General features: G+C 38.0%; 1 protein-coding gene across 2 annotated transcripts in view; it reads left to right on the forward strand.

The window, feature by feature from the left end:
• foxp2 (forkhead box P2) overlaps positions 1–27,500 on the forward strand; it is a 65,371-nt gene that overhangs the window by 4,170 nt on the left and 33,701 nt on the right. For both annotated transcript variants that reach the window (XM_086009159.1, XM_086009160.1), the window contains exons 4-10: positions 4,633–4,855; positions 9,674–9,778; positions 19,072–19,159; positions 20,874–20,957; positions 25,031–25,232; positions 27,065–27,141; positions 27,266–27,367. In XM_086009159.1, coding sequence (XP_085865285.1) covers positions 4,633–4,855; positions 9,674–9,778; positions 19,072–19,159; positions 20,874–20,957; positions 25,031–25,232; positions 27,065–27,141; positions 27,266–27,367 — 881 coding nt within the window. The remainder of the gene's footprint in view (positions 1–4,632; positions 4,856–9,673; positions 9,779–19,071; positions 19,160–20,873; positions 20,958–25,030; positions 25,233–27,064; positions 27,142–27,265; positions 27,368–27,500) is intronic.

Below are 27,500 nucleotides of genomic sequence, written 5' to 3' on the forward strand. Positions count from 1 at the left end.
CTTCTTCAAAACTGGAGAGAAAAGGAACTAGATCGAAGGCAGGGCTGCGATCGGGTGACCGCTTTGCGGAACACCTCCGTTCAGTCCGTAAGGGTGACCCCGAGCTTCCGGTCGCCTGTCATTTCAATTCACCGCTCCATTCCCACTCGGACCTCACCGTCCTTGGCCTCTTGTACTGTTCCACGGAAGCTCAACGTAAACTCGAGGAACAGCACCTCATCTTCCGATTAGGCAGTCTGCAGCCTTCCGGTCTCAATATCGAGTTCAACAATTTCAGATCATAACCTCGGCCCCTATTTCATTTTCACTTATATTTTTCCACTCCTTTCCTTTCCCCCCCCCCCTTCCTTTTGTTTCTCTCTCACACCTGGCAGCTATCTTTTGCCCTGCCAGTACACTTTACACCTAATCACAGCCTATTACCATCTCGTCTAGCTTCTAATCTCTTTTACTTCTTTTGGTTCTTTTATTCTTTTGTCCGATCGCAGCCCTGCCTTCGATCTAGTTCCTTTTCTCTCCAGTTTTGAAGAAGGGTCAAACCCGAAACGTCAACTCAAATTTCTCTCCACGGATGTTGCCTGACTTGCTGAGTTTTTCCAGCATTTTCTGTTGTTATTTCGGATTTCCAACATCTGCAGTATTTTGCTATCGTACTAGTGTGAAATGACAATATTGTTTCTTTCCATTGTGGCAATAATTTCCTCGAGGAAATATTTAATGTGAATTATCACTAAAATCAAAATAATGCAGTTCCTGTCACTCTGCTTTTGCTATAATTGGATCTTCCTTTTAATAGGGATGCTGATTCCAACTTTCAGGGAGCAGGAAATGCTGGGATCTCAATGAATTAGCAATAAAATTAAAGTGAATGTTTATAGAAATGTATACAAATGCAGTTAAAAAGTTGCCAACAATAGAAAATAGCATGTTAATGAGGATCTATTAGAAGGAAATGGGTTCACTTTCTACTTCTTTGTCCTGGTAAAGAAAATTTTGAATCAAAAAGCAAAATCAATAAATGGAATCTGATGTACAATAATATTGCAAGCAATTCAGTTACCAAGCCAATTTCTTATGTCTGCCGAAGTGTATCATCTAACAGTACCAGCAAGTCTGCAGAAGCTGTCACTGTTGCGACTGGAAAATCGTTGTTAATAGTCTAACATTTAAAAAAATACATAACACAAATATTAGATTTTGAGGAAAGCAGGAATCAGACCAGTTTCCATTACAATTGCACTATAAAAGTCTTCATTTTGCCTCACTTTGGATTTTGTCCATTTTAATGCTTAATTGTAAGGCAAAATCATAGAGGTTTATTTTTTACTAACATTCATTTTTCTAAATGTCAAATTATTGTAAAAGGAACAGTGCTTAAACCTGGACATGATCAAGGGTAGATTCCAAAGGTGTTTGCCCAAAAAAGCAAAAAAGTAACATGTTATCACATATACTTGAGTGATCTACTCTAATCTATTAATTTACACTGTACACATTTCATACTCTTTTATTTATTTTGTTTCACAAAATATTGCTGATTTTACATCAGAGTAGGTAGACTATACATCTGAGAAGATGATTTGTAATGAATCACAATAGATATAGAAGTAAAAAATTGTCAGTAAAGTGATTCTGAGAATACGGCTGGGATCTTACCTGAAGAGGCGCGTTGGGGGTGGGACTGCTGCCTTTTGGGTTCTAGTCCCGCTCTAGCGATGTCAGACGCATAGACATTATTTTGCATCAATTGGCCTTGTTAAGCCCACCCTGCGGGCTTGCCGGCCAATTAAGAGAAAGCCAGTGTCAGATGATCACAGAATCACAGAATCACAGAATCCCCACAGTGCAGATAGAGGCCATTTCGGCCCATCGAGCCTGCACCGACACATATCCCACCCTATCCCCGTAACCCCACGTATTTAATCCCCTAACACTAAGGGTCAATTTATCATAGCCAAATCAACCTAACCTGCACATCTTTGGACTGTGGGAGGAAACCGGAGCACCCGGAGGAAACCCACGCAGACACAGGGAGAATGTGCAAACTCCACACAGACAGTCGCCCGAGGCCAGATTTGAACCCGGGTCCCTGGCGCTGTGAGGCAGTTGATGACGCGTCATCTGCCGGTTTTCTTAAATGGGCCACCACCACTTCTTTTTGACATGATTTTTTTCAGTGTTTGACAGCATTGAGGTGCTGCAAACACTGACAATCACTGTACAAAGGTGAGCCCTTGCACTCAGGCTCTCCAGTAACTCTCACCTTAGGCTAAAACAGATGGCAGCTGCAGGTGAGGCTACAGAAGCGATCTGTCACTGGTGAGAGAGGTTCTCCCAATAAGGTGGGACTACACAAACGCTTCAAAGCTTGTCATGTACAGAAAATTCTAAACACATTAAAAATGACTTTCCCAACATTTTCTTACCTCTGCAACTCACCAGTGTCCCATTGGATCCTTCACACCATGTCTGCAGCTGTCATCTATACACAAACATTACAGTAGACCCACAGCATGCCACACTTACCCTGGCGGGGCTTCCCGATGTCGGGAAGGCTGCAGTAGAAGTGTCAAAATTGGAAAAAGCCTCTTAATTGCCTGTTAACTACCTGTTAACAAGCAGTTAAGTGGTTATAATCCTCTTCCCGCCACTAGGAGTCGGGTCCCTACGCAAATCGGGGACCCGACTCCCAGGAAGATTGATTGGAGGTGGGTTGGAAGCGGGTTCAGGACCCGCTGCCAATCTTTTTGATTTTGCCAGCAGTCCCGCCTCCAAACCCGACCCTTGAGCGCCGGCAGAATCGCCCCCTACATATTTTCCATGAAATGTACCTTTTGCACCTTCAATTTCTTCCTCACTCAAACGTCACTCAATTATCATTACTCACCCCGCCCCCCCAGCTTGGTGATATTATTGATGGTTCCCTTGCTCAGACGCTATAATTCCCCTTTACAAAACAGCTGCCATCACTCCCCACCACAAAATGCTCATTCTTGACTCTTCTGTTCTCACCAAATACCATCCCATCTCTAACTTCCTTTTGCTCTCAAAGATCCTTCCATGCATCATCACCTTTGCGCTTTGTACCCACCTTTCCCAAAATTCTTTGTTCAAATCCCTTCAGTCTGCCTTCCACCTTGCTCCCAGTACCTACCCTGGTCAAAGTCACAAATTACACTCTTTATGATTGCAACCACGGTGCGTTATCTCTTCTTGTCCTTCCCTTCCTCTATGCAGTGTTCAACACAGTCAACCTTGCCTTTTTCCTCCATCACCTCTCCTCTGTTGTCCAGCTGCATGCCACTATAAGGTTCCACTCCTAACTGTTCCATGCAGCCAGTGCATCAGAAATGAATTATCTTCCTGCCCCTGCCCCTAAAGAATTCCCAAAGGATCTATCCTTGGCCTCCACCTTTCCCTCCATTTACATCCTGCCTCTTATGACATTATTTGTAGGCACAGAGTCAACTTCAAATGTATCCTGAATATACCTGGCTCCACCTTTCCATAAACTCCACAATCACTTCTGTCATCAGATTGTGGATGAGTGAAATTTATTTCCACAGTGAGAAAAACAAGGTCGTCATTGATGGTCCTCTGCCATAAACAATGCTCTATCCCTACTGATTTCATCCTCCTCTCCAGCCATTCACAGATGCTAAATCAGGTCATGGAAAACTTCTAAACCCCGGTTCAACTCAGAGTTGATTGTCAAATTCATACTTTAAAGTAGAAAAATGCCACAAGATGTTTTACAGAGGAAAAAATATGAACAGCAAATCATGGTAGGAAAGCTAGGAGAGGTGACCGAAAGCTTGGTTCAAATTAAGCCGTCTTGGTAATGGACAGGACATGGGGTCTGTCTCATTAAATATTCCCAGGTCAATTACAGCATGGCTTAGATACATCTTACATCTATCCATCAGCAACACTGCCTGCTTTTACCCCACATCATTACCTGGCTTCATCACACATCACCACCACTGCTGCTGAAACTCTTATTCACACTTTTGCCACCATTGAACTTAATTTCTCCAATGTCTTTTTTCCTGGCTTCCCATCCTCTTCCCTCAAAACTCTGCAACTCATTCAAAACTCAGCCATATCTTGTCCCGCACTATTGCCCATTATCACCGTCATCACTGATCTACATTAGCTAACTCTTCCCTAATGCATTGAATTATAATCTTGACTTCATCTTCAAATCACTCCATCTTGTTCTTTCTTTGTCACCTGCTGCAGCCTTATGTTGCCTTGACCACCCTTCGGTCCCCTGACTGTAGTTTCTGCGCATTTCTTCCCATTTGCTCCACCATTGGTGGCAGAGCATTTAGCCACCTCAACCCCACTCCCTGGAGCTCCCTCTCTAAACCAACTGCCTGTTCTCTCTCCTCTCTCCAACTTTGAAAGCTTTCTTAAACTTATCATTTTGAACAAGTTTTCAGTCATGACTCACCAACCATTATCTGTTTATTTTTCCCCTTGTGAACATCTTGGGGTATTTTTCTACTTTAAAGATGCTATGTAAGTGCAAATTGTTGTTGTTGTTTAAAGTAAGAAAGACTAATTCACCCAAATAGTGCAGTCCTTTTCTATTCATTTCTTTAACATATCTGTGCTGTAATTTTCCAGGTTTAAGCCCTGCAGAGATTCAGCAGCTCTGGAAAGAAGTGACCGGGGTGCACAATATGGAAGACGGCGTTTTGAAGCATGGCGGGCTGGATCTCTCTACCAATAATTCTTCCTCTACTACCTCCACTACCACTTCCAAAGCATCACCACCAATAACTCATCATTCGTTAATGAATGGACAGGCTTCAGTCCAGGCTTCAGTCCTCACAACAAGAAGAGATAGGTAAATATCACAGATGGATTAAAGTGCCCTCAGTGGATATTGGGACAATGTATCTGAAACTTCAGCAATCACAAATTTGCAGTAAGCTAAGCTAGTTAACTTGTTACATTGCTTGAAGGCCCAAAATAGATGCATTAAGATGGTGATCAGGAATACTTGTGTATGTAACTGCTTTACAGTCTGTTGTAGCCATAAGACAAACCTTACTTTCACATCCCTCCTGCTAAACTCCTTTTTCTTCTTTGCTTCTACTCGGATTTCGACGACGACCATGTTCCAGTACCAGTTCCTTGCCTGACCTCCCATAGGCTGTCTGTTTTCTTTTCTTAATGAAGTCAACAACCTTTTCAATGAAAATATAGCCCATACCTCCAAAACCCAATCCCAATTCACCTCGCTTCAAGAAGTGTAAATTTTATTTGATTAAATTGTGGCTCTTTTCTTCTATGGAATTAATGTACAGCTACTGCTTTAATTCCATACTATGATTTTAAAAGAGCACTAGCTCGTTACAGAGCATTTGGAAAAAAAACTTTTAATTTGTTCATAAATCCATGACACAATGGCATCAATTGCATTGAAACACATCATCCTGTCTCTCCTGTATGAAGTGATTTGCTTCCCTCCCCAATAAAAAATAGTCTTGCCTATCTCTCTTTAGAGATGATTTTAAAAACCAATCTTTGCACATCAAGGAACAAAAGCTAAGCCTCGTCAGGGATCACTGTTGCAACATCTGTGTTTTGGGGCTATGTTCTAATATGTTTATTTAATTGTTTTTGCTAAGGACATTTTCAAGATGTTGACCACTGGAGAGAGCTGACAAGTATTTACTGTGACCTAATGAGAAATATTAAAACATTCTCAATAGTTAAACAGCTCTCATTAAGGATAAATCAAAATATTATTTAAATCAACCCTTTTCTTTCTTAAAAATATATACAGTACTTGTGTATAAGCTGAAGATTCAGTGGAGAACTGTGTCATTTAGATTTTTTTCCACTCTGAGAATGTCCTTGGTAACACACACATACCATTATATTTTTATTTCCTATTTTCTTCCCAGTCCTCTAATCATCCTCGGACTTGCACTACAAACTACCAAGAGAATGGGGAGCCAACTTGCCTGTGCCCCAATCTATGTTCCCCTTAAGCTAGCCAATAGGAGGCATGCAACAGCAGCTGGTCTCATTCTTTCTCTGACTGTCATCACCTGGGCTCTGTTTGTTTCTCCTTACAGCGGCACAAATGAGATCAACAATTCAGTGTCTAATAGATTGTACCTGTGTCCTCCAAAGTCATAAATCTTGCATTATTGCTCTAGTACACCATGCCACTGTGATGTCATTATAATGAGTATGAGATCTTTGCTCCCTGTGGAATGACTTCCACATTTTACAGTTCCCTATGGAATACTCTCTTATCTATTATGTTACTATACTTTAAAGATTCTATGCCTACCTGCTTGCTGTTGGGTTGGGTGTCCCAGGCTAAGGAACCTTCTGAACTGGTTCCAGCTGTTTACAACAGCAACAGTGACATTCCCTGCAGTATAAATAAGGTAAAGCAACAGCCAGCATAGAAGTATCAATAAAATCTGCCAGCTGTGCCATAGATTTACTGAGAAACAAAATCTTTATTAATCACAACGGTTCTTTAGGTTTAATCAGAAAAAAATATCAAAATGAAGGACATGATTGGATGGAGTCAGAAGAAAAAAAAGTGCTTTGTGAATTCAGTGATATGGTAAGCTTAAACAGATAGTTCTCAAAACTGGGCTGATGGTTATGCGTATAATCAGTGTGGTGTTGTCAGATTCGGTAATTATGTCATTGTATTTACAAATATGACGTATTATCTGGTAGCCAGAATGAGACTGCATTGAAGTTTAGCCAGGCAACCCAGGTTCAAAGGCCTGAATTCCGTTTGGGTGCATAGCTAGACGTGAACTCATATGCCACAGTGTCTGAAAGCGACTTTGACCAGGGTTTATTAGTCCATTTGGGGAAGGGAATAAAAGGTAACCAGAAGCTTTGCTGCAGATTTAGTATCAGTCTCCATAGTCAAAGTATGGTATAACAACATTTAATCTGTAGGCTGCCAGCAACTGCGGGGGTTAGGCCATTTTCAACTTGCATGTGATGTTGAAATAAATCCTATGTTGCACTTAGGGCTTTTAAAATGCAGTTTTCTAGTTCAAATGGGCTTCTAACAGTTTCTTCCACCGAATCATACACCTTAGAATCTAAAATCTGAGTCCTTCAGTTTCTGCCCCAGGCCTAACAAATGTGATTGTGGTAACCTACACACTGGAATTTATGTGGGATTCTCATGTTCATTGTTCAACTAATCCAATTTATTTACACTTTAAAATAATTTACAAAATTTAAGATACTTTATTAAGTATATACAAAGTGTCAGCTGTGGCTCAGTGGTAGCACTCTCGCCATCAAGTCAGAAGGTTGTGGGTTCAAGTTCCAATCCAGAGACTTGAGCATATAATCTAGGCTGATGCTTCAGTGCAGTACTGAGAGAGTGCTGCACTGTTGGAGGTGCCATCTTTTGGATTAGACGTTAAACCAAGGCCCCTTCAGCTCTCTCGGGTGGACATAGAAGATCCCACGGCACTATTCGAAGAGGAGCAGGGGAGTTCTCTCAGTGTCCTGGCCACAATTTACCCCTCAACAAACACTTAAAACAGATGATCTGGTCATTTATTTCATTGCTGTTTGTGGTAAGCTTGTTGTGTGCAAATTGGCTGCCGCATTTCCTACATTACAACAGTGACTACATTCAAAAGTACTTCATTAATTGTAAAGCACTTTGGGAGGTCCTGAGGTTGTGACAGGTGCTATATTAATGCATGTCTTTTTTAAGCAGTACCTAAAATTACATGAACCTAAAATTTCCACTCTAGGAACTAGTTTGTTCTTTAAGTCTCTTGGAATGAAACAGTATCTTATTATATTCCTCAGGTAAGGAGTTTCACATGAAATGCATAAGCAAACCCTTACAGAGCTTTTCCAGCTTGAACGCTCCATAGAAATGCAGTAACCCTATCTGAAACTAATATAAAAATTAAATTTGAATTTAAAATATTTTTCTTTTCCTCATCCTGTCTTTCTGTTTCTCCATTATGTCTCCTACTTTTGTCACTTCAACTTTACGTTTACCTCATTTTGTATCTTGTAAATCATCTATTCTTTACCTTTTTCAAAAAATCTAAAATACTTCTTACCTTTTATTCAGTGCCTACTAAGTCCCACTGTCCATAATGGTGGTGGGAGCCACACTGGAAAATCACCCATCAATTGGCAGAAAATGGACTGTGAAAGACAGTCAAGGCCGAGAACTCTAAATATTGATAAACAACCTTTGACCTGATTCTCTAGGATCAAAGAGTCGAGTGCTACTGATATTCGAGAAATCTGTTTTGAAAGAACACGACTTGTCCATGGGTGCAGAAAGAGTTAATGAAAATCTTTCATTTTTTCAGAAGGCTACTGATACCCATTCAACCATCCCCTCAGTTCAGCTATTTGCTCTCAAGTAAACTGATTTTCCTCTCTGCATTGATGTGGGTGCAACTGAAGCCATGGAAATTCTTTTTTTTATGACATACTCTAGTGTGAGAAATCCAAGTGCTTTAAAAAGTAAAGTGGGTTTTCAAGAAAAACTGCTTTTTTTGGAAATTTAAAAAGTCTTGGAAAGTGGTTTACCTGGATCAACTCCTGCTGCCTATTTATTCCATGCATAGTGCAGCAAACATCAGCTAAGACAGCATTAGTACACCACATATTTCATAAAGAATTGTATTCTCATTTTCTTACACTTTACACACGGGAGAAAATCTCACTTATATAAACAGGACCAGTTGTGCACAGCTGAATGTGTGTGTGTGTGTACACAAGGGAAGAGGCAAATCACAGGCACAGTTCTATTTGAGAAAATAGGAAATATACTGAATATTTTAAGAGTATACATTTGTGCTAGAAGTCTTTTGTGTTAATAAGAATTTAAGACAAATATATCTAAAATTTCTGTTTGCACATATTTAGTTGTTGTGACAGTTTTTATTAACCAATTGACGCCAAGTGTCCTTGTTACACAACACAATAATAGAATGTCCAATCAAAATCATTATCATGATGTTTTGTAACAGCAGTTCAGGTTTACAACAATAAAGGAAATAACTTAATACAATCATATTTCTGCTAGTTAAACACTTGTGGAAAATAATTATTTTGCTGGATTTGCCAATTCATAAATCTCAACTTACGAGATAATATTGTACAATAAAGAATTAAAACATAATTTGTATACTGTTCAGTTAATGGTGTTGTATAGTAAACATAGAGAATCCTCATTATAAATACATACAATTTAAAATTTTATGGCATTTTAAAACCGCTTGTATCAAGTGAATATACTGGTTATCTTATTCTCAGAGTTGAATTTTATGTAGAGTGAAGGTTAAAATTATTGTGTTTCTGCTGTGATGACTGTATTCAGCATTTTGATGTGAAAAATCTTACATCAGTGTCACCTGGCTAAATAATCAGGCAGTGTTATGCAGTCATCCCATTTTCTTTCACTCTTTATTAACAGCCATCTTTGGCTCTCTTTCTTTCCTAATTGGAACATCATACAGCCTTGGCAGTTGTACTATTCAATAGAATGATTAATTTTTCCTGACTGTTCTGAGCTCAATTGACCTGTTTTGACCCGTTTGTCACTGATCGTAACCTGACAGGCGCTAGCAGCCTCCAACGATTATGGCTTTTGAGATTAATCTGACGCCGTTTTATCCTACTACAGCTCATCACATGAGGAAACTGGGGCCAGTCATCCTCTCTATGGCCATGGCGTGTGTAAATGGCCTGGATGTGAAAGTATTTGTGAAGATTTTGGACAGTTTTTGAAGTAAGTTTATCACATAAGCAGTCCGTAAGACAATTGGCAGATTGCTAACCATTGTTTACTTATAAAGTATATAAAAAACATAAACATTGCCATACAGATTGTCTGCTTTTAATTGAAATTAACCATTTGAAGTTTGCATTAATACGTCTGTACCACATACAAAGAAAATCTTTAAATTGCTCATTTCCCAGTGGTGTTCCCATACACGTATATTCAATATGTTCTGTACTTTTTGTTGTGGGTTTTAGTCATTCACCTTCTTCAGGATATGATTTTTGAAGAAAAAAATGTTTCTCTGAAATGCCATAAGTCATTCATCCCTGAGTTGCAACTTAATAGATAAAACTAATCCTGCCAGCAAACTTTAATGATTGAAATGTTTAGGCGAACATACAAATTTAAAACTGCCCACTATTCTGAAAATGGACAGTATAATTAAAATCAATGTAAAACTACAACAGCTTGGGTGACAGAGTCCTCTAGATGGTTCATTCTTGTTCACTTCGTCTGGTATGGGCTGTAGGCAGTTTGTATAGATGAGTAACTTCACAATTTGAGAATCCCTTGTTGTCATGGTGCAACTAACAGGGTGAATGAACTGTTCATGCTCCATCAACAATTTAGTTAATTAGCTCATTTGTAATTGCATTGCTTTGTTGCCAGGATGTTAGCTGGAACATCAAAGAAGATGTGTTTACAGTACTGTAGATTACAGGGTATTGCAAAACAGTTCAGCATCAAGAAAGAAACACCAGAAAAAGGAATTGATCCCAAAATATAATGCAAATATAATGGTCAAGGAAAAAGATGACATTGTGTAGTCTTGATTCTTTTACTTGGCTATTATTAGATTTCATTACAAATGAGATTTATTAAATATTGTTGCAATATTAGACAACATTTTGGAAGATTTGTTGAGTAAATTGTCACAAAAATCTAATATAAGAGCAAAGAGGTCAAGAATTAAAATATAATATGTTGCTTGATCGTCATCTGTCATGAACAGCTTTTAATTAACCCTAAAAGCACAAGTCACAATATTTGATGTATGGATTTCAGCTATTCTGATTCAACAGGCTAAGGGTTAAAACTTGATCTGGATTTTTGAACTTACACTTGATGATAAAATATAATAAAAATGGACATAAATGAATAATGAAATCCAAATTTAATACATTTATAAAGTGTGGCTGTTTGCATTATTAAAGCAGCATCAACATTTGTAATGTGTCCTTATACATCAGTAATCAATAGTCTGAAAGAGTGTGATCTGTGAACGTTGAGAATTGTAAATAACTTCCAACCCATTTGTGCTTTCTAGCTACCATTTAGAAAAATGCTTTTTAGTATCCTCTGAGCATTCTGTTTTGTAATTGTAAATAGACTGCAGTGCATAAAATTCAGAAATACTGTTGTACTAAAAATGGGTACTTTGATCTTCAGATGGTGACCCACTTCTAGCAGACATGTTATAATGTTAACACTAATGCACAATATGGGTTATTGACAATTACATTTTTTTCTTTGCAGCAGATTTAGCTTTCTATTAAATGCTTCTTAGTTAAGAGACAAACTGTTTTCCAATCCATTAACTTTATAGTGAAAAACAGAATTAAAGGCTGCAGCTTCCCAAGCATGTTATATGTAACTCAGAATAGCAGTTAAGTCATTAAGGTGGTTGGGCCTTAGAGTATTCCTAATCTAAGCGCATATCCTCATAAAAGGATAGAAAAAGCGCACTACTGGATTGCAATAGAGTTAATGCAAGTATACTGTACTACAATAAAAAATTAATAAAGCATGCTTACCATTGGAATGAAAAACTATCCTGGCCAATGTTGTGGATTCAGATAGTTGACTGATGGAAATTTCTAAGGGAATCTTGTCTGGTTGCTGAAGTGGAACTTCTCTTAACTAAGAAGCAGTTTGCAGTTTTTCTCTTAAAAGCCAGTTACACAGAAGCATTTGGAAAGGGGATTACAGTAGAAAACACAGTGCTGCTGTCTTGCTTTTCTGATAATGGAAAGGATTTTGGGTGAAGTGAAGAATAACATCTGAGGAATTGAATGTATTTTTATCTTTAAATTTCTGAAGTAGTGTATTTGCTGGCTAGTGTATTAAGTGAATGTATGATACAAACTGAATCATTCATAAAGCTAGGGAATTTAGTTTTATCCCGTTTACAGTTTAATGATCTCATTAAAGTCATTAGACTCATTAATTTTTTTTGTGTAAACATTTAACACCTTCAAAAGTGTCATTATCAAAAATACTCTGGGTTTATTCAATATTTTTGGATATATTATACTTTATACTGATGTGAGGTTTTGGGGCAGAGCAGTTTACTGCCCCCTGGTGTGGCAAGATCATTTAATGGTTACTAAAATACATCATTATTAAGAGAGACAGAAAGAACTTACGGTAAAGTCTCAGTTGAGACTAAGCAAAGTATTTATAAAAGAGTCATACTAACAGTTAAGTAATAAACATTTGTGCAAGTTAGACATTGCCAAAGGTTTGCTTATACACATTCTTGATTCCCTGCATAAAAAGGTGATGACAGAAGCTAACCATTTTGCAGGTCACTTAGTAAAGAGCCAGCAGATTCATGATAACATTTAACAGTATATCTTCATTACTGACTTATAAATGTCAGATGAGACATACTTTGAAATGACAGAACTGGAAAGTTTGGTGTATTTTGTCTACAAACTTAATCACCATTCCAACGGTTGCTGCGTAGTTTTTGTGTAATGGATTTTTTTAATACAGGATCAGAAAGATGTGCTATAAAGCATGTCAGTTAAAAGAGGTTTCTGTTTTTTAACCTGTATGTAACAGACTGCCAAAATGTGATACACAGTACAAAGAATGATAGTGTTTTAATCTTATGAAGATAACATTGTTAGTGTCAGAAAAATCCTTTTACGCCAAAGGAGATGTATCAGTGAGAACACCACTGTTCAAGGAGAAATATAAAGAAAGAAAAAATATTTCCTTTGAAGCCATTCAGGCTTAGAATGACATCTTCATCAACCAAAAGTGACCAGAATCCATACTTAGGTTATAAACCTATCAGAATATATATAAATTAAAAATGGAATAAATAGATGAGTATACATGTTATGTACTATTTGTGGTTGATTCAGACACTGTGTGTAAATTTTTATTCAGTTAATATTTAAGTACCAGGAAAATTTAATCAGCTGGACATCACTTTAAAATATTGGTATACATGACCCAAAGAAAAAAATCTGCATTATATTCAAGATTGTGCTGGAAAGATTTATCAACTAATCCAGTTTATTTTGTCACTAATTTTAACAGATGTGCTTGGTGGAAAGTCAAGCAACAATTATCATAGCAGCTATGTAGAATGTGATATAGAAGATGACTGCATGTACTTTGGGTTCTAAACATTGCAACCTGTATAAACTGTGCAGAGAGGAATTTTCTTCACAGAAATTTCACAGCTGAAAATATTTACTTTGTAAGAGTGTGCACAATGGATCTATTAATAAAATTGTCTTGTTTGCCAGCTTTTGTGCACTTGTCAGATTCTAATCTAATGTGTTGCTATGCCAGGTTTCCAACTGCTTTGAATTAAAATGCTTGCTGGTAAAAAGAAAGTACAGATTATTCTGCTGATTTTGAGAAGTTCTAGTCTACTAGTGGCATGTTTTAAATCAGCTGAAAATCAAAATGATTGGAATTGGGGAAACTGAATAACATCCCTGATTTTCCTTTGACCATATGTACATCACAGTTCATGGGTCAGACAGCAACTTGATATTGTCCAATATTTTCGGTGAAGGTGCCATATGAACATCAAGGGAATTAAATGCAGTTTGACCAATAGATGCAAATAAAGTTAATCCTGTCATGTAAATGGGGCATAAATAGAACTGAAAATGCAAGAAAAGTATCTTGTAGAAAATGTCACCAAACTACAGTGGAATCTTCACCTAAAAACAATTTCTGGTTGGTTGTAGTGTTTGGAATATATTGCCATTTACATTACATTGTGGTAACTGGCATGGCATGTACGCACTAAATGGTGAAATTCAGTTTCTAAAATGTGTCAGATTATCATAGTTCTTATACTAATCAATCACAACTTCAACAGCAGATTTTGTTTATCAAGACCAGTAATAATTTTAAAAGGCAGTCATGAAAAAAATCAAATTAGATGAATTTTGTTTTATTTTTGCTTTACTGTGCTGCTTCAATCCACAAAAAATGTTTTAATTAATAATGTGAGTAAGTTGAGATGCTAATCATATTCAGGTTTCACACTTAAGCAGCAGGTCTGGCTGAATCAAGCATCTAGCAAACAGCATTCACACCCCTTTACTGAATGGTAGACAACCACATCATTTATTCCATTTTGAAAACAAAAATCAATATACCTATAAAGTGACCCATAAATTAGAGCTGGCTCATGGAATGTTTGTACAGTGCTGGCTTTTTGAAGGCACCCTTTGCATTTTTCCTTCACCTCTGTATTTGAACTAGAGTCACTGTAAGAGGCTCATTAGGGGACATTAGGGACTGGAGCTAACCAGAATTCCAGAGCCTGCTTTCCTCTTATTAATGCATAGCAAAGTAGGATGCACTTAAATATTTCATAGGCGTTCAGTAATTTGTGTGTAATCGCCTTGTTAGCAGACCAGTAGAAGTAGAACGGGTCTGTGAAATGGTGTTAGAGATTGCATGGGTAATTTATAGACCTTTGACATTAGAAATAGCTGTTATTGGAGACTGGAATGAAGCTGTGAAATAGAACTGGCAATAAGTAGAAAACTTAATAAAGGTTTTGTACCAAGCATCTATGGGGATAACAACCCACTTGGTCGTTTTGAAGCAGCTATAATTTATGACATATGCAATATATCAAGTGCATACGATAGCATTATGGAGTATTGAAATGAAAAGGGTATTTGCAACATTAGGTCCAACTTCCTGCTAGGGATGTGATTAAATGATTAATGAAATGTCCCTTTGCATATGCATTTTGAAACAGCAATTAAGCACAGACAGAGAAAAATCCACCAATCCTATCATTTTTCAGCTTATCTCATTCTTGTTATATAAATCACAGAGAATTTGTGAGGAGCAATATGTCTTACCTGAAGTGGTTACTAAAGCATGAAAGAGAGTCATCATTTCTGTATAAAATAATCATAAATAAATAGATTAATAATTTAAACCTATGAAAGATCTCTTGATTTATTACTATGGCAGTTTATTTATACCTTTTCTCTGGTTGTGTCCAATTTCTCTAGCATGATTGGCATAATTAAATATGAGAATGAATAGACACTATTATTTTGCTCATTGCTAGTAAACAATAGCAAGAAAGAGAGACAGCAGATGTAGCAAAAAAAATGCATGGAATATTGCAAGTGTTCATTGATCTGCCGGAGTTTATTCTTGAAATAATAAGAGGGCTGCAAGCTAGCCTATAATTACAGAAAGGAAAGTGGCAGCTTTGGCATTTCCAAACTCTGTCCTTTTAAGGGTGCTTTGTGAATTTGTCATCAATAATAATTCCGACAGAGAGGCATTCCCTCACATAACTTTGCAAAGACCTTTCTTTTTATTTTCATTTAGCGCAGTGAAGGCTTGTTTTAGGATAAAAATCTTTTGATTCCCATTAAAAATTGAACTGAGACAAACACCGACTGTGGTGTAGCATTGCCACTATTTCCAGCTTCATTCTATGGAGTGATGTTAACAAACGTGAGCAAATGTCATCTTTATGTGGTCTAGGTTGATGGGCAGTGCTGTTAACTACTTTCATGCATACAGTAGTTACAGAGTAGCAATGGCATTGTACTGTAGCTAAATATAGTTTTCTACAATGGCTGTAGTGTAGTTGAAGGGCATTTTTGTTTTATTATATTTTAATTATTCATTAAGATTCTCATATCTCACAAATGTGAAGGGCTGCATGTTTGCTAAAGATGTGCCTAATTTAACAAAATTAAATTGTTTGGAAACAAAAGAACCATGTTTATATCCATCCTCCTTCTTTGCTAGAGATAGATTTATATTACCATTATTAATGTGTGAGCCTTGAGAGTGGGTGTTGGCATACAGGAGTACAGGCATACAATCCTTTCCTCTCCAGACATGCTCACTTTCAGAAGGGGATACTGTGATCAGAAGCGAGAACCCTGGCCGATTTTCTGCTCCCTAACCCAGAGTTGCTGAGACCAATTATAACCTTGGGCTGAAATCCACTCACACGGTACAGACCAAAGATGGATCTGGAACCTTCCTGGTCTGTATGGCTCAGCTACTTACTGGTTAAACTTACTGAACCACTGGGGGAACATCATCTTTTAAAAATAAATAAATCCTAAAATGTGCCACAACCTATGAAATCATAACATGAGTGCATGAGTCTACAAATTATAATAGCTGGAGATGATGCTTCTAAACTCTGTTGAGAGGAATAGGAAAATTACAATAACAGTATCTTTAAAGGTTGCATTTTGATTTGATTTTAAATTTTCCTCAATCAAATCCATTTGCTTACTAAGGTTTTATTTTGTTTTCTTTATCTTCTCAGTTCCTTGTTATTTCATTCCAACGTTTTTGCATATTTCTTTCACAACACTTATCCTTACTTTCTCTTGGTGTTTCTTTATCAAAAAGATCTCTTGCTTCTTCAGCTATTTGAAGATGTTATATTTCCCTTTTTTTAAACAGTCCTCTTTTTATACATAAGGCTGGAATCATGTATATTTACCTGGTATTTCAGGATTTTATTAAAGAACACAACTATGTTTTTTGCATGTCATATATTGCCTCTCAGCTGGATATTTCAACACTCCACTATCCTTATCACACAGTAGTACTCAAGATATCATTCTCATTAAGCCAATAAACTTTGGTACCTAGTCAGTCTTAACTTCCTTCGACAATGCCCAGCCTTTTATAAACCAAGCTTGGCAGCACTTAACAATAACTTCTTAATTTATCTTGTCTTCTTTTCCGCCTGGTGGTCTCCTCCACTCAGGGTCTTAGCCCATCTTTTTTTTCCAGTTTACTGTTGCTAGTCAACAGCAAACCAGCTTTTAGCTATAGCAGATCTTAACTTAAAAAATGAAAAGTATTTAAGTAAACTTTGCAATAACAGATTTTTTTTCATTTACATTAACATTTGAGTTTCTATGTTTATTTTCCTTCCAATCACGTTTGACCATTTTAATCCAAAACTTTTTCTAACACCCTTTTCAGGGGAGCATTGTGCCAAGTGTTGGTTATTATGGTGTGGAGATAAATATATATCCTTAGTTAATCTGCTTTGAAAATGGCTGTTCAGGTATGATTTTTTTTTAAATCAAATGCAGATTTGAAGTATAAATTCACTGTTCAAAGTTATATCCTTTTCTTACTAACTCATATAGGAGCATTGTGTTACTGATTTGTATTGGGCACTAGTTTTGTCAGTTTTAACATGCCACACATTCAGGATAGGATTAGGATTATTGCTCATGTGAAGGATAAACACCAACGTGGACTAATTGGGCTAAATGGCCTGTTTCCATGTTGTAATTTCTGTGAAATTCTCTGGGATTTCATGTTTCAGTGTTTTAAATGAAACTTGAGATCCAGGTGATCATTACATGGTATTTTAATGGTAGAGTTGTCACTTGTGTCTTAATTAAATGCTCTGTACGTAAGACTCAATGCAAATCTATAATCTAAGGGAAAGTTAGGAAGCCTTGCTGATACAGAGGTGTAATTATATTCATCAAAATAATTGTTGTCTAAAATTACTTCTACCCTGCCAATACCAATTGCTTGGATTAGACAAATTGAGGCAGTATGTCATTGACAAAGTAAGTCAATGGAAAAGTAATGATCCTAAAATTAAAACAATTTAAACTTTTTCTTAAAGGTTGTACAGTCAAATGTGGAAAAAATATTTCACACGAATAGTCACTAAAATAGGCCGAGAAACATTGATGCTTACGCTTCATGAAAGGTGAAAGCTAATATGGAAATTCAAGTAAAAAATAAGAACATACTTGAAATTGGAGATATAGGGGGCAGAATTCGGTTGATTTGCGCTTCCTAGGGTGCTAACGGGGCGCAAATCAACTAGCGCCTGGCGCGGCACCGCTAACGCTTCCCGTGAAATTCAGTGGGAAGTTAGCGGCGGCGCTAACTGTTAGTGCCACCAGCGTCATCACCGTGCGCAGCGCCCCGCTCGCGCCCTGGCTCTAATATTGGGTGGCGCCCCCCGACTTACCGCCGGACGCTGTGTCCGCCGGGATCAGGGAGGCCTACCTGCGGCTGGGGTGGCGCTAGTTAAAGGGGAGGTGGCGGGCGGCCATTTTTGTTGCTGGCCGCCTGCCAGCACCTACCCCCGTTGCCGTCCCTGGCCCCCGCGGAGCGCCTGCTGCTCTCCGTGAGCCTGGCACTCCTCTTGACACTTTGGCAATTGATGAAATGAATAAACTGGTCATTCATTCAACTTACAGAAATAAAGTTTAGCAGAATTCTGTCTCCTTTAGTCTTTTCTGAAAGATCTGATGAAATTCATGGCTAGGTTCAAGTATTCATGGTGTGCGCTGACCAGTCCATAAAATGTTTACAGTGGATTTATTTTCTGATATGCTAGGGCCGATTTGGTACTGTCGCGATCGTGGGGAGCACATTGCGTGAAATTGCGGAGTATGTGGCTGCAATTTTCTACCCATTAAAATTATTAGGTGAAGTGTCATGGCCGTGCCCCTATGATTTCCAACAATGCACTCTCTGCGAGCACAGAATCGGCCCTACTGTGTTTACGTTCCTTAAAATAGCTGAAATGTGTAACGGTCTTAGTTAAAATTCCTGCCAGTCATAACTTTGTAAGACTCTTAGAGGACAAATTTGCACTGTTATGGGGAAAGAGTGGGGGAGTGGGACTAATTGGTTGGTCTTTCGAATAGCCTCCTTCTGTGCTGTAAGATTCTATGATTTATTTTTCTGTCAATAGGCTATGATTTTACAAAAAACTTTGGCTATTTCTTTAGTCCTGTCTTTTCTCATTGTCGCTCATCTCATCTTGTTCCTTTAAGGGTCTAGACCATGGACTTTTATGTATATACTGTAGCAAAAATGTCAATTGATTGTTATAGCTGATAGAATAAAAGCTGAGCCACTGATAATCTCTTGTAATATCATATGCCGTATCATCTGACTGTAACATTGCTTATTATGATGTCTAATAGAGTTACAAAAATAGCAATTGTAGTATACTAAAATGCCTGATATATATTTGCTACTTACAGGCACCTTAATAATGAACATGCGTTAGATGACAGGAGTACTGCACAGTGTCGGGTCCAGATGCAGGTTGTGCAGCAGTTGGAGATTCAGGTAAATTGGTTTTAGTACTTTGTGCGCAATAAGTGTATCAAAATAAATATATTGTATACTCATTCTCCTCCTGTGTCGGTCCTTCTTGACTCATGCTTTTTCTTGCATGGTGTATAAATTGCTTTCTTGAACAAATAATAGTGTATTTCATGTGGACGGGTCACATCGTCCGCATGCCCGATACAAGACACCCAAAACACGCGCTCTACTCGGAGCTCCGACACGGCAAGAGAGCCCCAGGTGGGCAGAGGAAACGCTTCAAGAACACCCCCAAAGCCTCCTTGGAAAAAGTGCAATATCCCCACTGACACCTGGGAATCCCTGGCCCAAGACCGCACGAAGTGGAGGCGAAGCATCCGGGAAGGCGCTGAACACCTCGAGTCTCTTCGCCGGGAGCAAGCGGAAGCCAAGCGCAAGGAGCGCACGTCAACCCAAGTACCCCAGCCACCCGCCCCTTCAACCACCGTCTGCCCCACCTGTGACAGAGACTGTAAGTCCCACATTGGACTCATCAGCCAACTGAGAACTAATTTTTAATGTGGAAGCAAGTCATCCTCGGTTCCGAGGGACTGCCTAAGAAGGAGAAGAAGGTACACATTAATTGCTGGGATTTCAGATTCAAATGTGGATTTGATAAAAGGAGTAGATAACCATGTCATTTAAAAAACATTTTTTGTCCCCTCCTTTAAATCTCTCTGGTCAATACATTATTCAGTGGCCAAGAAGGTGGGCAGACAACCTTCTGCCAGGTCTCTAACTAATTTTTAGAAGGTGTTTGAAAGCGATGCACGTTGATTCACTTTCCAGTTTCATTGTTCCTTTCTTCTATGAAGAAAGGTGCCACACCTCTCTTTTCAGACTATGTTGGTACACCAGCACTTAATCTACACCAGCGGATTGCCCAAGCACTTTTGTTTTCAGTAAAATGGTACATCAACAAAGTTTTTTTTTTAATGTAATAAGTCTATAAACCATGTAATTTAAATGTAGTGATATGTTTGAAATTGTGTTTAGGAAGTAAGAGAGTAATTTTAAATAACTGTCCAGTATATGATTTTAAAACAGAAGGAAACAATCTTCACCCAATGATCCTCCTTTCAAAGTGGCCAATTAATAGGGTTCCCTCTGGCTGACTTATAGAAGCAATCTACAGAAGTAAAGTCCGTCAATTGTAATGAGACCCAGAGCAGTGTGGACCCAGACTCTGTGACGGAGATCAGTGCTTCACACTGCCTGGTCTCTGTCACTCTGTTGAATTAGATTGATGATGGCAGATTGCAGGGGGCAGTAACTGGACCTCGGAGGGAAAGGATGAAGCGCGCAGATGATCCTGGTAGGCACAGTGCTTTGAGAACCCTTCACCTCTTCACAGCTGCTGGCATTAGTCCATTCCTAACAGTGTCCACAGGACTTTATCAGGACACCAAGGGCCCACTTATTTGTGTTCTTGGTAACTTGTTACTGTCACAACATCTATGACCTAAATACTCCTATTGACAAAAAGATGAAGTGTTATTTGTTTTTCTGTGACCTTTTAACACAAGGGAGACATCCAAACGATGAGTACTTCTTAAGAAGCTATTTTTTTCCTTTAAGGAAAGTCTATAAAAAACAGACATGATCCTATTGGTAATTAGATAAATAAGATCTGTTCTATCACAATCATTTTAAATGTATTTTGCAAGAGATTTATTTTCTGTTTGTTCAATAACAGCTTTCTAAAGAACGTGAGCGCCTTCAGGCAATGATGACCCACCTCCACATGAGACCCTCCGATCCCAAGCCATGTCCGAAACCTGTAAGTTTAATATTGGACTATGGATTGAATAGGGGCCACACTGTTTAATAAATATTACGTACCATAAAAATAAACAATTGTCTTGACAGTTTCCATATAGAATGGTTATGTCAATACTTAAGCATTAAGTGTGGTTATGAAAAATGTTAGCAGCTAGCTTTTTGTTGAAATAAAATACACATTCTACATTCTACACTGACAAAGTAATATACTTCACTCATGACAAATAACTGACTTGAGATGACTGTCGAAATGTTAGAACATTTTATTTTGATGGATTTACAAATACACTTTGCCAGCAAAGAGAATTTTATTGGGCATCAATTGCACTGCTATATAGCTATGTCATTACTGGCAAGGCATTGAATGGAGTTACTTACAGGTGAAGGACTAGAATTTACTGTCTATCAAAATAGTTCCCAAAACATTTTATTTAAAAACAAATCTGGTGTGAACTGGTGAAATTAAATACCTTTTTGTGAAATTTTAGTTTTAACCAACTTGGTTTGTAAAAGAATTTTAAAAATAAATCATACAGTAAAAGTTATTGATATCATTCTTACACTTTCTTAGTGTGAGTCATATGAGATGATAAAATCAAAACACAAATCAGTAAATAGTACAATTCTAAGTTAAACATTGAAAATGCTTTGTTACTTTCAGAGATGTTCAATTACCATTTTAAAACCCCCTGGAAGTTCAGCTTCAGTTTAAAAATTATATGGTGGAATTGGTCTGGTAAAAATGGTCTTTCACTCCAGTTGAAATATGTGTTGGACAAGTAGGGGACAAAGCTCACATTATGACATTGTTACAATTCCTGTATAGAAACTTAAGACCTGTTTTTATATATTTCTCTCTCTGCCTGTTTTGTTCCTTGCAGAATGTTTGCTGCTAACAAGTTCTCCTCCATCTGAGGACAGGGACAGTCTGGGGCATGGGCTACTCCATGACCACTATCAGTAATGCTTTGTAATTGACTAACAGGAGATGCAATTCACATAGGGCAGTGCTGGCCCTCTTCTGACTGAGATAAAACACATTGCTTTTCTGCTGTGCTGCATCATGTAGCCCAACTGAAAACTGGTAATACCTCAGCTAAGGAAGCTGTGTTCAAGTGACGGACAGCTCAGGGACTCAAACTCATGACCTTCTGGTTGTGAGTTGAACACTCAGCCACTAGAGCTACTGAGTCACAGATTACTTTATAAATTTATTTGTCACAATTTATAACCTTTTATTATTAAGAATTTGGTGCAGCTCAATTAAAAATGGGCACCAATCTGATTTCAAAACAAGTTGGTTTAATACGCTGCTTTGCTCATTTATTTTAAATGAATAATACTCTCATCACTTCTTATTCCATATAGCATTCCGTACTATAGAAAGTCTGAAGATAAAATACTTATCCAGTAAATCCATCAGGAATCTGCAGCTCATTCTTTATAAATAAATTATTCAATCAGTAAATTTGTAAAAGTCCAGCAGTGTGGTAACATCCACACTAATAAAGGATCTTCAGCCTCTAATCCAAAACTGAACTTGAATAATGTAACTGAAGTATTACATTACATAAACCACACATGAAAGAACTACTAATTGCATTTGATGATGGGTAATTAATAGGGAATCCTTAGACGAGTAAGTTGAACTGAAACTACAGTCTTTTTCTCTTCCCACTGGACACTTGTGCTCTCCAGAATGTGCTATATGGCACTGTTAGCCTTTAAATGGTTGAAGAGGAGAACAGTATACAAAAAGATCTCTCAAATTTATATACTGCACAAAAAGAGCTCCATAATTGATATGATAGTACTGATTTATGTCCTCATATGTAGAGGCTCAGTTGAGACAGCCCACACATTTGATAAATATTAATAGTATGAATTTATTACCAAGGCGAAATGAGCTCTGTTGGTTCATCACTGCACCCTTAACAGCTATCAGTACATGAACACAAGGTGCAACCGCACTGTCTATTATATGACCCCATTTACTCTCTGGATGGTACTTCATTAAATGGTACCTTTTGGCCATGCTATGGATGGATGAAAATCAAAGTTATCAAGGCTGCAAGTCCTGAATAATGAGTTTCACCCAACCTTGAATATATTCAGATGAGTTGAGGTAGCTAAGTGCTCATCCCAGCTTTTACATGCTTTTCCTTATTTATCTTTAATAAATTCCATTTTATCAGAACATGACTGCCTTCCTGCAAACATGTTCTGCTTGTTATTACTGTATGATAAAATAAATTATCATAACCCTGTAAACATAATAATCAGATAGAGTATATAAGTCATAGAAGATTTAATGATAGTGATTTTATGAAGTTTTATAACTGGAGATTATGTTTTGGTGTATAAAATTGTGTCTTTTTTATCTTGGAAAGAAAAATACAATTTCTTCAAAGTAATTAATTTTAGATTTGCTTTTTTTGTGAAGTGAAGATAAACCATTATCAAACTATACTGATTTATCTAGCAACCCTATTAGTAAATATTATGTAGAAGATTCAGATATAGCTGGTGTGATTTTTCTGAATTTTTAACACTTAGTGATGTTTGTTTATTTATCAGGCTAGCTACAGTATTAGAATTACCACCAAATTTATATATAAACATAACTGGATTCCTCCCATCAATCTGCAGGCTATGGGTAGCAGTAGAATAAAACAGTTTGTGGTTTATTGGGAACAGATGCACTTGGGAATGCCTTCAGGGTGCCAGGCGTTGTTATTAGACTGCCAGTGCGCTTCTCCTGGCTGCTGCCCAAGAATGCAGAACAATTAGCTGGCATATGTTAATTTTTGTTTCTTTAACAAATTTTTCTACTCTCTAAACGTGTAAAACAAATCCACAAAGTAAGATCAATCAATGTTAAATGCATAATCTTCTCCAAATGAAAAAGGTGTTTATCTATAGATGAATACATAACATTTGGAACGACAGATGTGCCTGAATTACTTAGTCAGTTGCAATTTCCTGCACAATTCCTGATTTTCTAGTTTTGTGCAGCGACAAGATAACATTGCAGTTTTCCCAGATCGAGAAATTACCCTTCAGAATAGATTAAAAATGACTACAAATTAGCTATTAAGAGCATCACTTAAGAATTTGGCAGAAATCTTTTCACAGTGGAAGGGTGTAAATTTTGTTAATTAGATGCTATTTATGACAATGGATGTGTGGTAAATATAAACGAGGTGATGTGGGAATTTTTCAATAATGAATAACAGAGTTTTATTGGGAGGAGTAGTTGAAGGGCACACTGTTAAATAGCTTGCATTCATTTTCACCTTTTTTCCTTTTTCTTCCCTGACACCCACATTCCAGGGTACATCAGCAGTAACTGACACTGTAATCATAAATTGAAAATGATACTTCCAGAGGAATTGGCAAACTTGACATTTCATTATATTTGTTAACACATGCCACAAATGATTGTTAGTGAAGAAATTCCATTCCCCTCTCCATCTACAATCATATTTAATTTGAAAAATTTCAGCCTCCTCTGGCTAATTTGCAATTAAGACAATTTTGTTTGAATATGTAGTAATGTCATTACCATTCCACCAAATTAGCAGTGAGAGTAAAGGTCAGTGTAAAATTTTCCAGCTGGCTGGAGCCTCTCAGCTGAGATTTGGGACTGTGCAAAAACTGCAGCAGCAGTGGAGTAGCGGCAACACATTCCAGTCCTGTTTGCAGTAACTGGATCCCTTTGATAATATGCCTTGTTTTTCAGCCTTTACGAATAGACAGACACAACCATGGAACTTTTGGTAACAGCTTTTATTATGGGAGAGACAGTTCTTATAGAGTTGGGATAGACTAAAATGAGTTGGGCCTGAGTAATGTTGGATCAGATCATTAGATAATCTCTAACAGCATCCTCTAATTAGAGTTCTTATGATACAATTTCATCCTGTAATTAGTTGAGATTGGCTGCTTCCTTTGCTGCTTATTAGTGGCAACACAGCTGTAGAAGTGAATCCACTCTCATTTGTCAAACCTTTTAAAGCCTTCTTTCTCCTGTCTCTGCCTTTTCCCGCTCCTCCTCCTGGGCCTCCTCAGCTGAATCTGGTGTCGAGTGTCACAATGTCTAAGAACATTTCAGAGACTTCCCCACAGAGCTTACCTCAGACTCCCACCACACCAACAGCCCCAGTCACCCCTGTCACGCAAGGACCCTCCGTAATCACTCCAGCCAACGTGCACAATGTGGGACCAATTCGAAGAAGACATGGTGATAAGTACAACATTCCCATTTCATCAGGTAGGATTCGAAGTAGCTCCAGTAGCAGACTGACTTTTTGTCTGACAAATAACTTTTAATAATTTTTGGTTTAACTTAAGTTCTCAATATGTTTTGAAGATTATAGAAAGATAATATCCCCTTTGTTGACCAAAATAGATTGAACTTAAACTACATTTTTTCATATTACAGGCATTCCCCACAGAACAAATTATGTGGAACAAATTTATTTGAAAAATGATTTCTGACATTTGGAGGCAGGAGAGGGAGGAAGGATACAGTGTTGTGACCATTAGAATACTTTTTAAAGCAATTTTATAACTTTATATTAGATATTGTACAGAGTTTAAAAAAAATAGATTTATAACTAAATGACTAACTAAGTACTATACACATAAAAATAAATACATTGGCAAAATTCTGCATTTGTTTGTGATTTAGTAACTTACAAAGTTTCAGTTAAACCCAGTTTTATAATCATGTTTTCCTGCCCTGTGCTATCTGAAGAAATTATATTCTTCGATCTTAATTCTGTACATATAATGAAGTTTTATCTAACAGGATAATTGTATAGAGCTACATAATGAGCTTTTTGTCAATATTTTTTGCATTGACTGAAAAATATTTTCAGTCCAGTAGCTCAAGTGGCTGAGCTCTTGGCTCCCAACCAGGTGGTTGAGAGTTCAAATCCCAACACTGCTTGACACTTGAAACCACCTGCATTAGTTAGTTGAGTTTCATTTGTTTTCAGTTGAGCTGCTCCAACGAGTGGCATATAGACAAAATACTATGACTGAATAATTGGATGTTGCCGGGCCCATTTTACAGGTGTAAAGCAGGCACCTATGGGTCCAAAATGGCAGGTGGCACACGCGCTCATTCCACATCGGAAGCGTGCCATCTGCCATATTGGTTAAGGCTCATTTGTAGTCATACCTGTTACAGGTGTATGCAAAGAGGGGGCCTAACGCCTGTTTAAGGCCAGCTTTGCAAAATTCAGTTGCACATGCCTGTAGCATGCATGGGGCATGCTGCAGTCAGTTTTTTTCAGGTGTTTAGCAGCCGCACTTGCTGTCCTTGAAGGGACTGCTGGAGGCCGCAACAGGAAATGTAAAATTCAACTTTTTTGCTTGCCTTACTGTGGAGTCAGGTGGGGTAGGGTTGCTTCCAGCTTCACATTAAATCCGTGGGCCATCGCTTGCCCCCACCCCCACCCAGATTGACCTGAGGCTCTCGTTCACCCCACCCCACCCCCTTGTCCGAGCCGGTTGAATTCACTACCCCACTGCAACCAACAAGTTCCCCCTGAGGCTGCGACTGATGCTCACAGCTCGCTGGTAATAAACAAAAGAGGCCGGCGGAACAATTTATCGTTGTTCTGCAGCCAGCTTCATTAGGTGCGTGCAGCATGCATTGCACTGCACTGGGATCGCACCCTGATTTGACGCAATCCAATTTCTAGGCCGATATCATTCTCTGAAATGGCGCAAAAAGCATGAACTTAGATCACTTAAATCCCACCTCCTGTCAACTGATCAGAGTAGCATTTATGGTGGCTGGAGAAACCTGGATTGCCCCATACTTGTTGAAGGAGGTTGTTTGCTCCTGAGCAGCTTCTTAGCAGGAGGGATGGGAGTCATGGAGGGGGTAAGTTGAGGGAAGGAAGGAGAAAGAGGGACAGAGTGTTGCTTTTTGTTTAATTTGCTACTGGTATATGTTATGGATAATTATTTATTGCCCATTTTCAAAATCAACCATGTCAGAGTAAATAATTTGGACTTGCTTTGAATTGTCAATTTTTCTACATCAGGAAATTGCCCTGTTTACTTGACATTCACTATTCACTCTTTCAGAGATTGCACCAAACTATGAGTTTTATAAGAATGCAGATGTCAGACCTCCATTTACTTATGCAACTCTCATAAGGCAGGTGAGTAGACGTTGCCTGATTAGATTATAATTAATTACTGCTTCAATTATTGTTTCCTGAGAAAGTGCCACCCTGTTTAGTTACCAAACAGTTATTTAATGTCATTTTGTCCCTTTTATTTCAGGCTATCATTGAATCATCTGACAGGCAGTTAACACTTAATGAAATCTACAACTGGTTTACACGAACATTTGCCTATTTCAGGCGTAATGCTGCAACTTGGAAGGTAACTTCATAACCTGCACTTCACAGAAGCATGGCACAGTACCTGCAGATAGGACTGAAGACATTTATTTACTTGACACAAACAGATTAGTATCAGACTCCCCTCTTTTTCAAATTGGCTGTTGAATAGAATG

Source organism: Somniosus microcephalus, chromosome 16 (assembly GCF_052327205.1).
Source record: "Somniosus microcephalus isolate GS21.2 chromosome 16, FLI_Smic_1.0, whole genome shotgun sequence".
In the NCBI taxonomy this organism is placed as follows: Eukaryota; Metazoa; Chordata; class Chondrichthyes; order Squaliformes; family Somniosidae; genus Somniosus; species Somniosus microcephalus.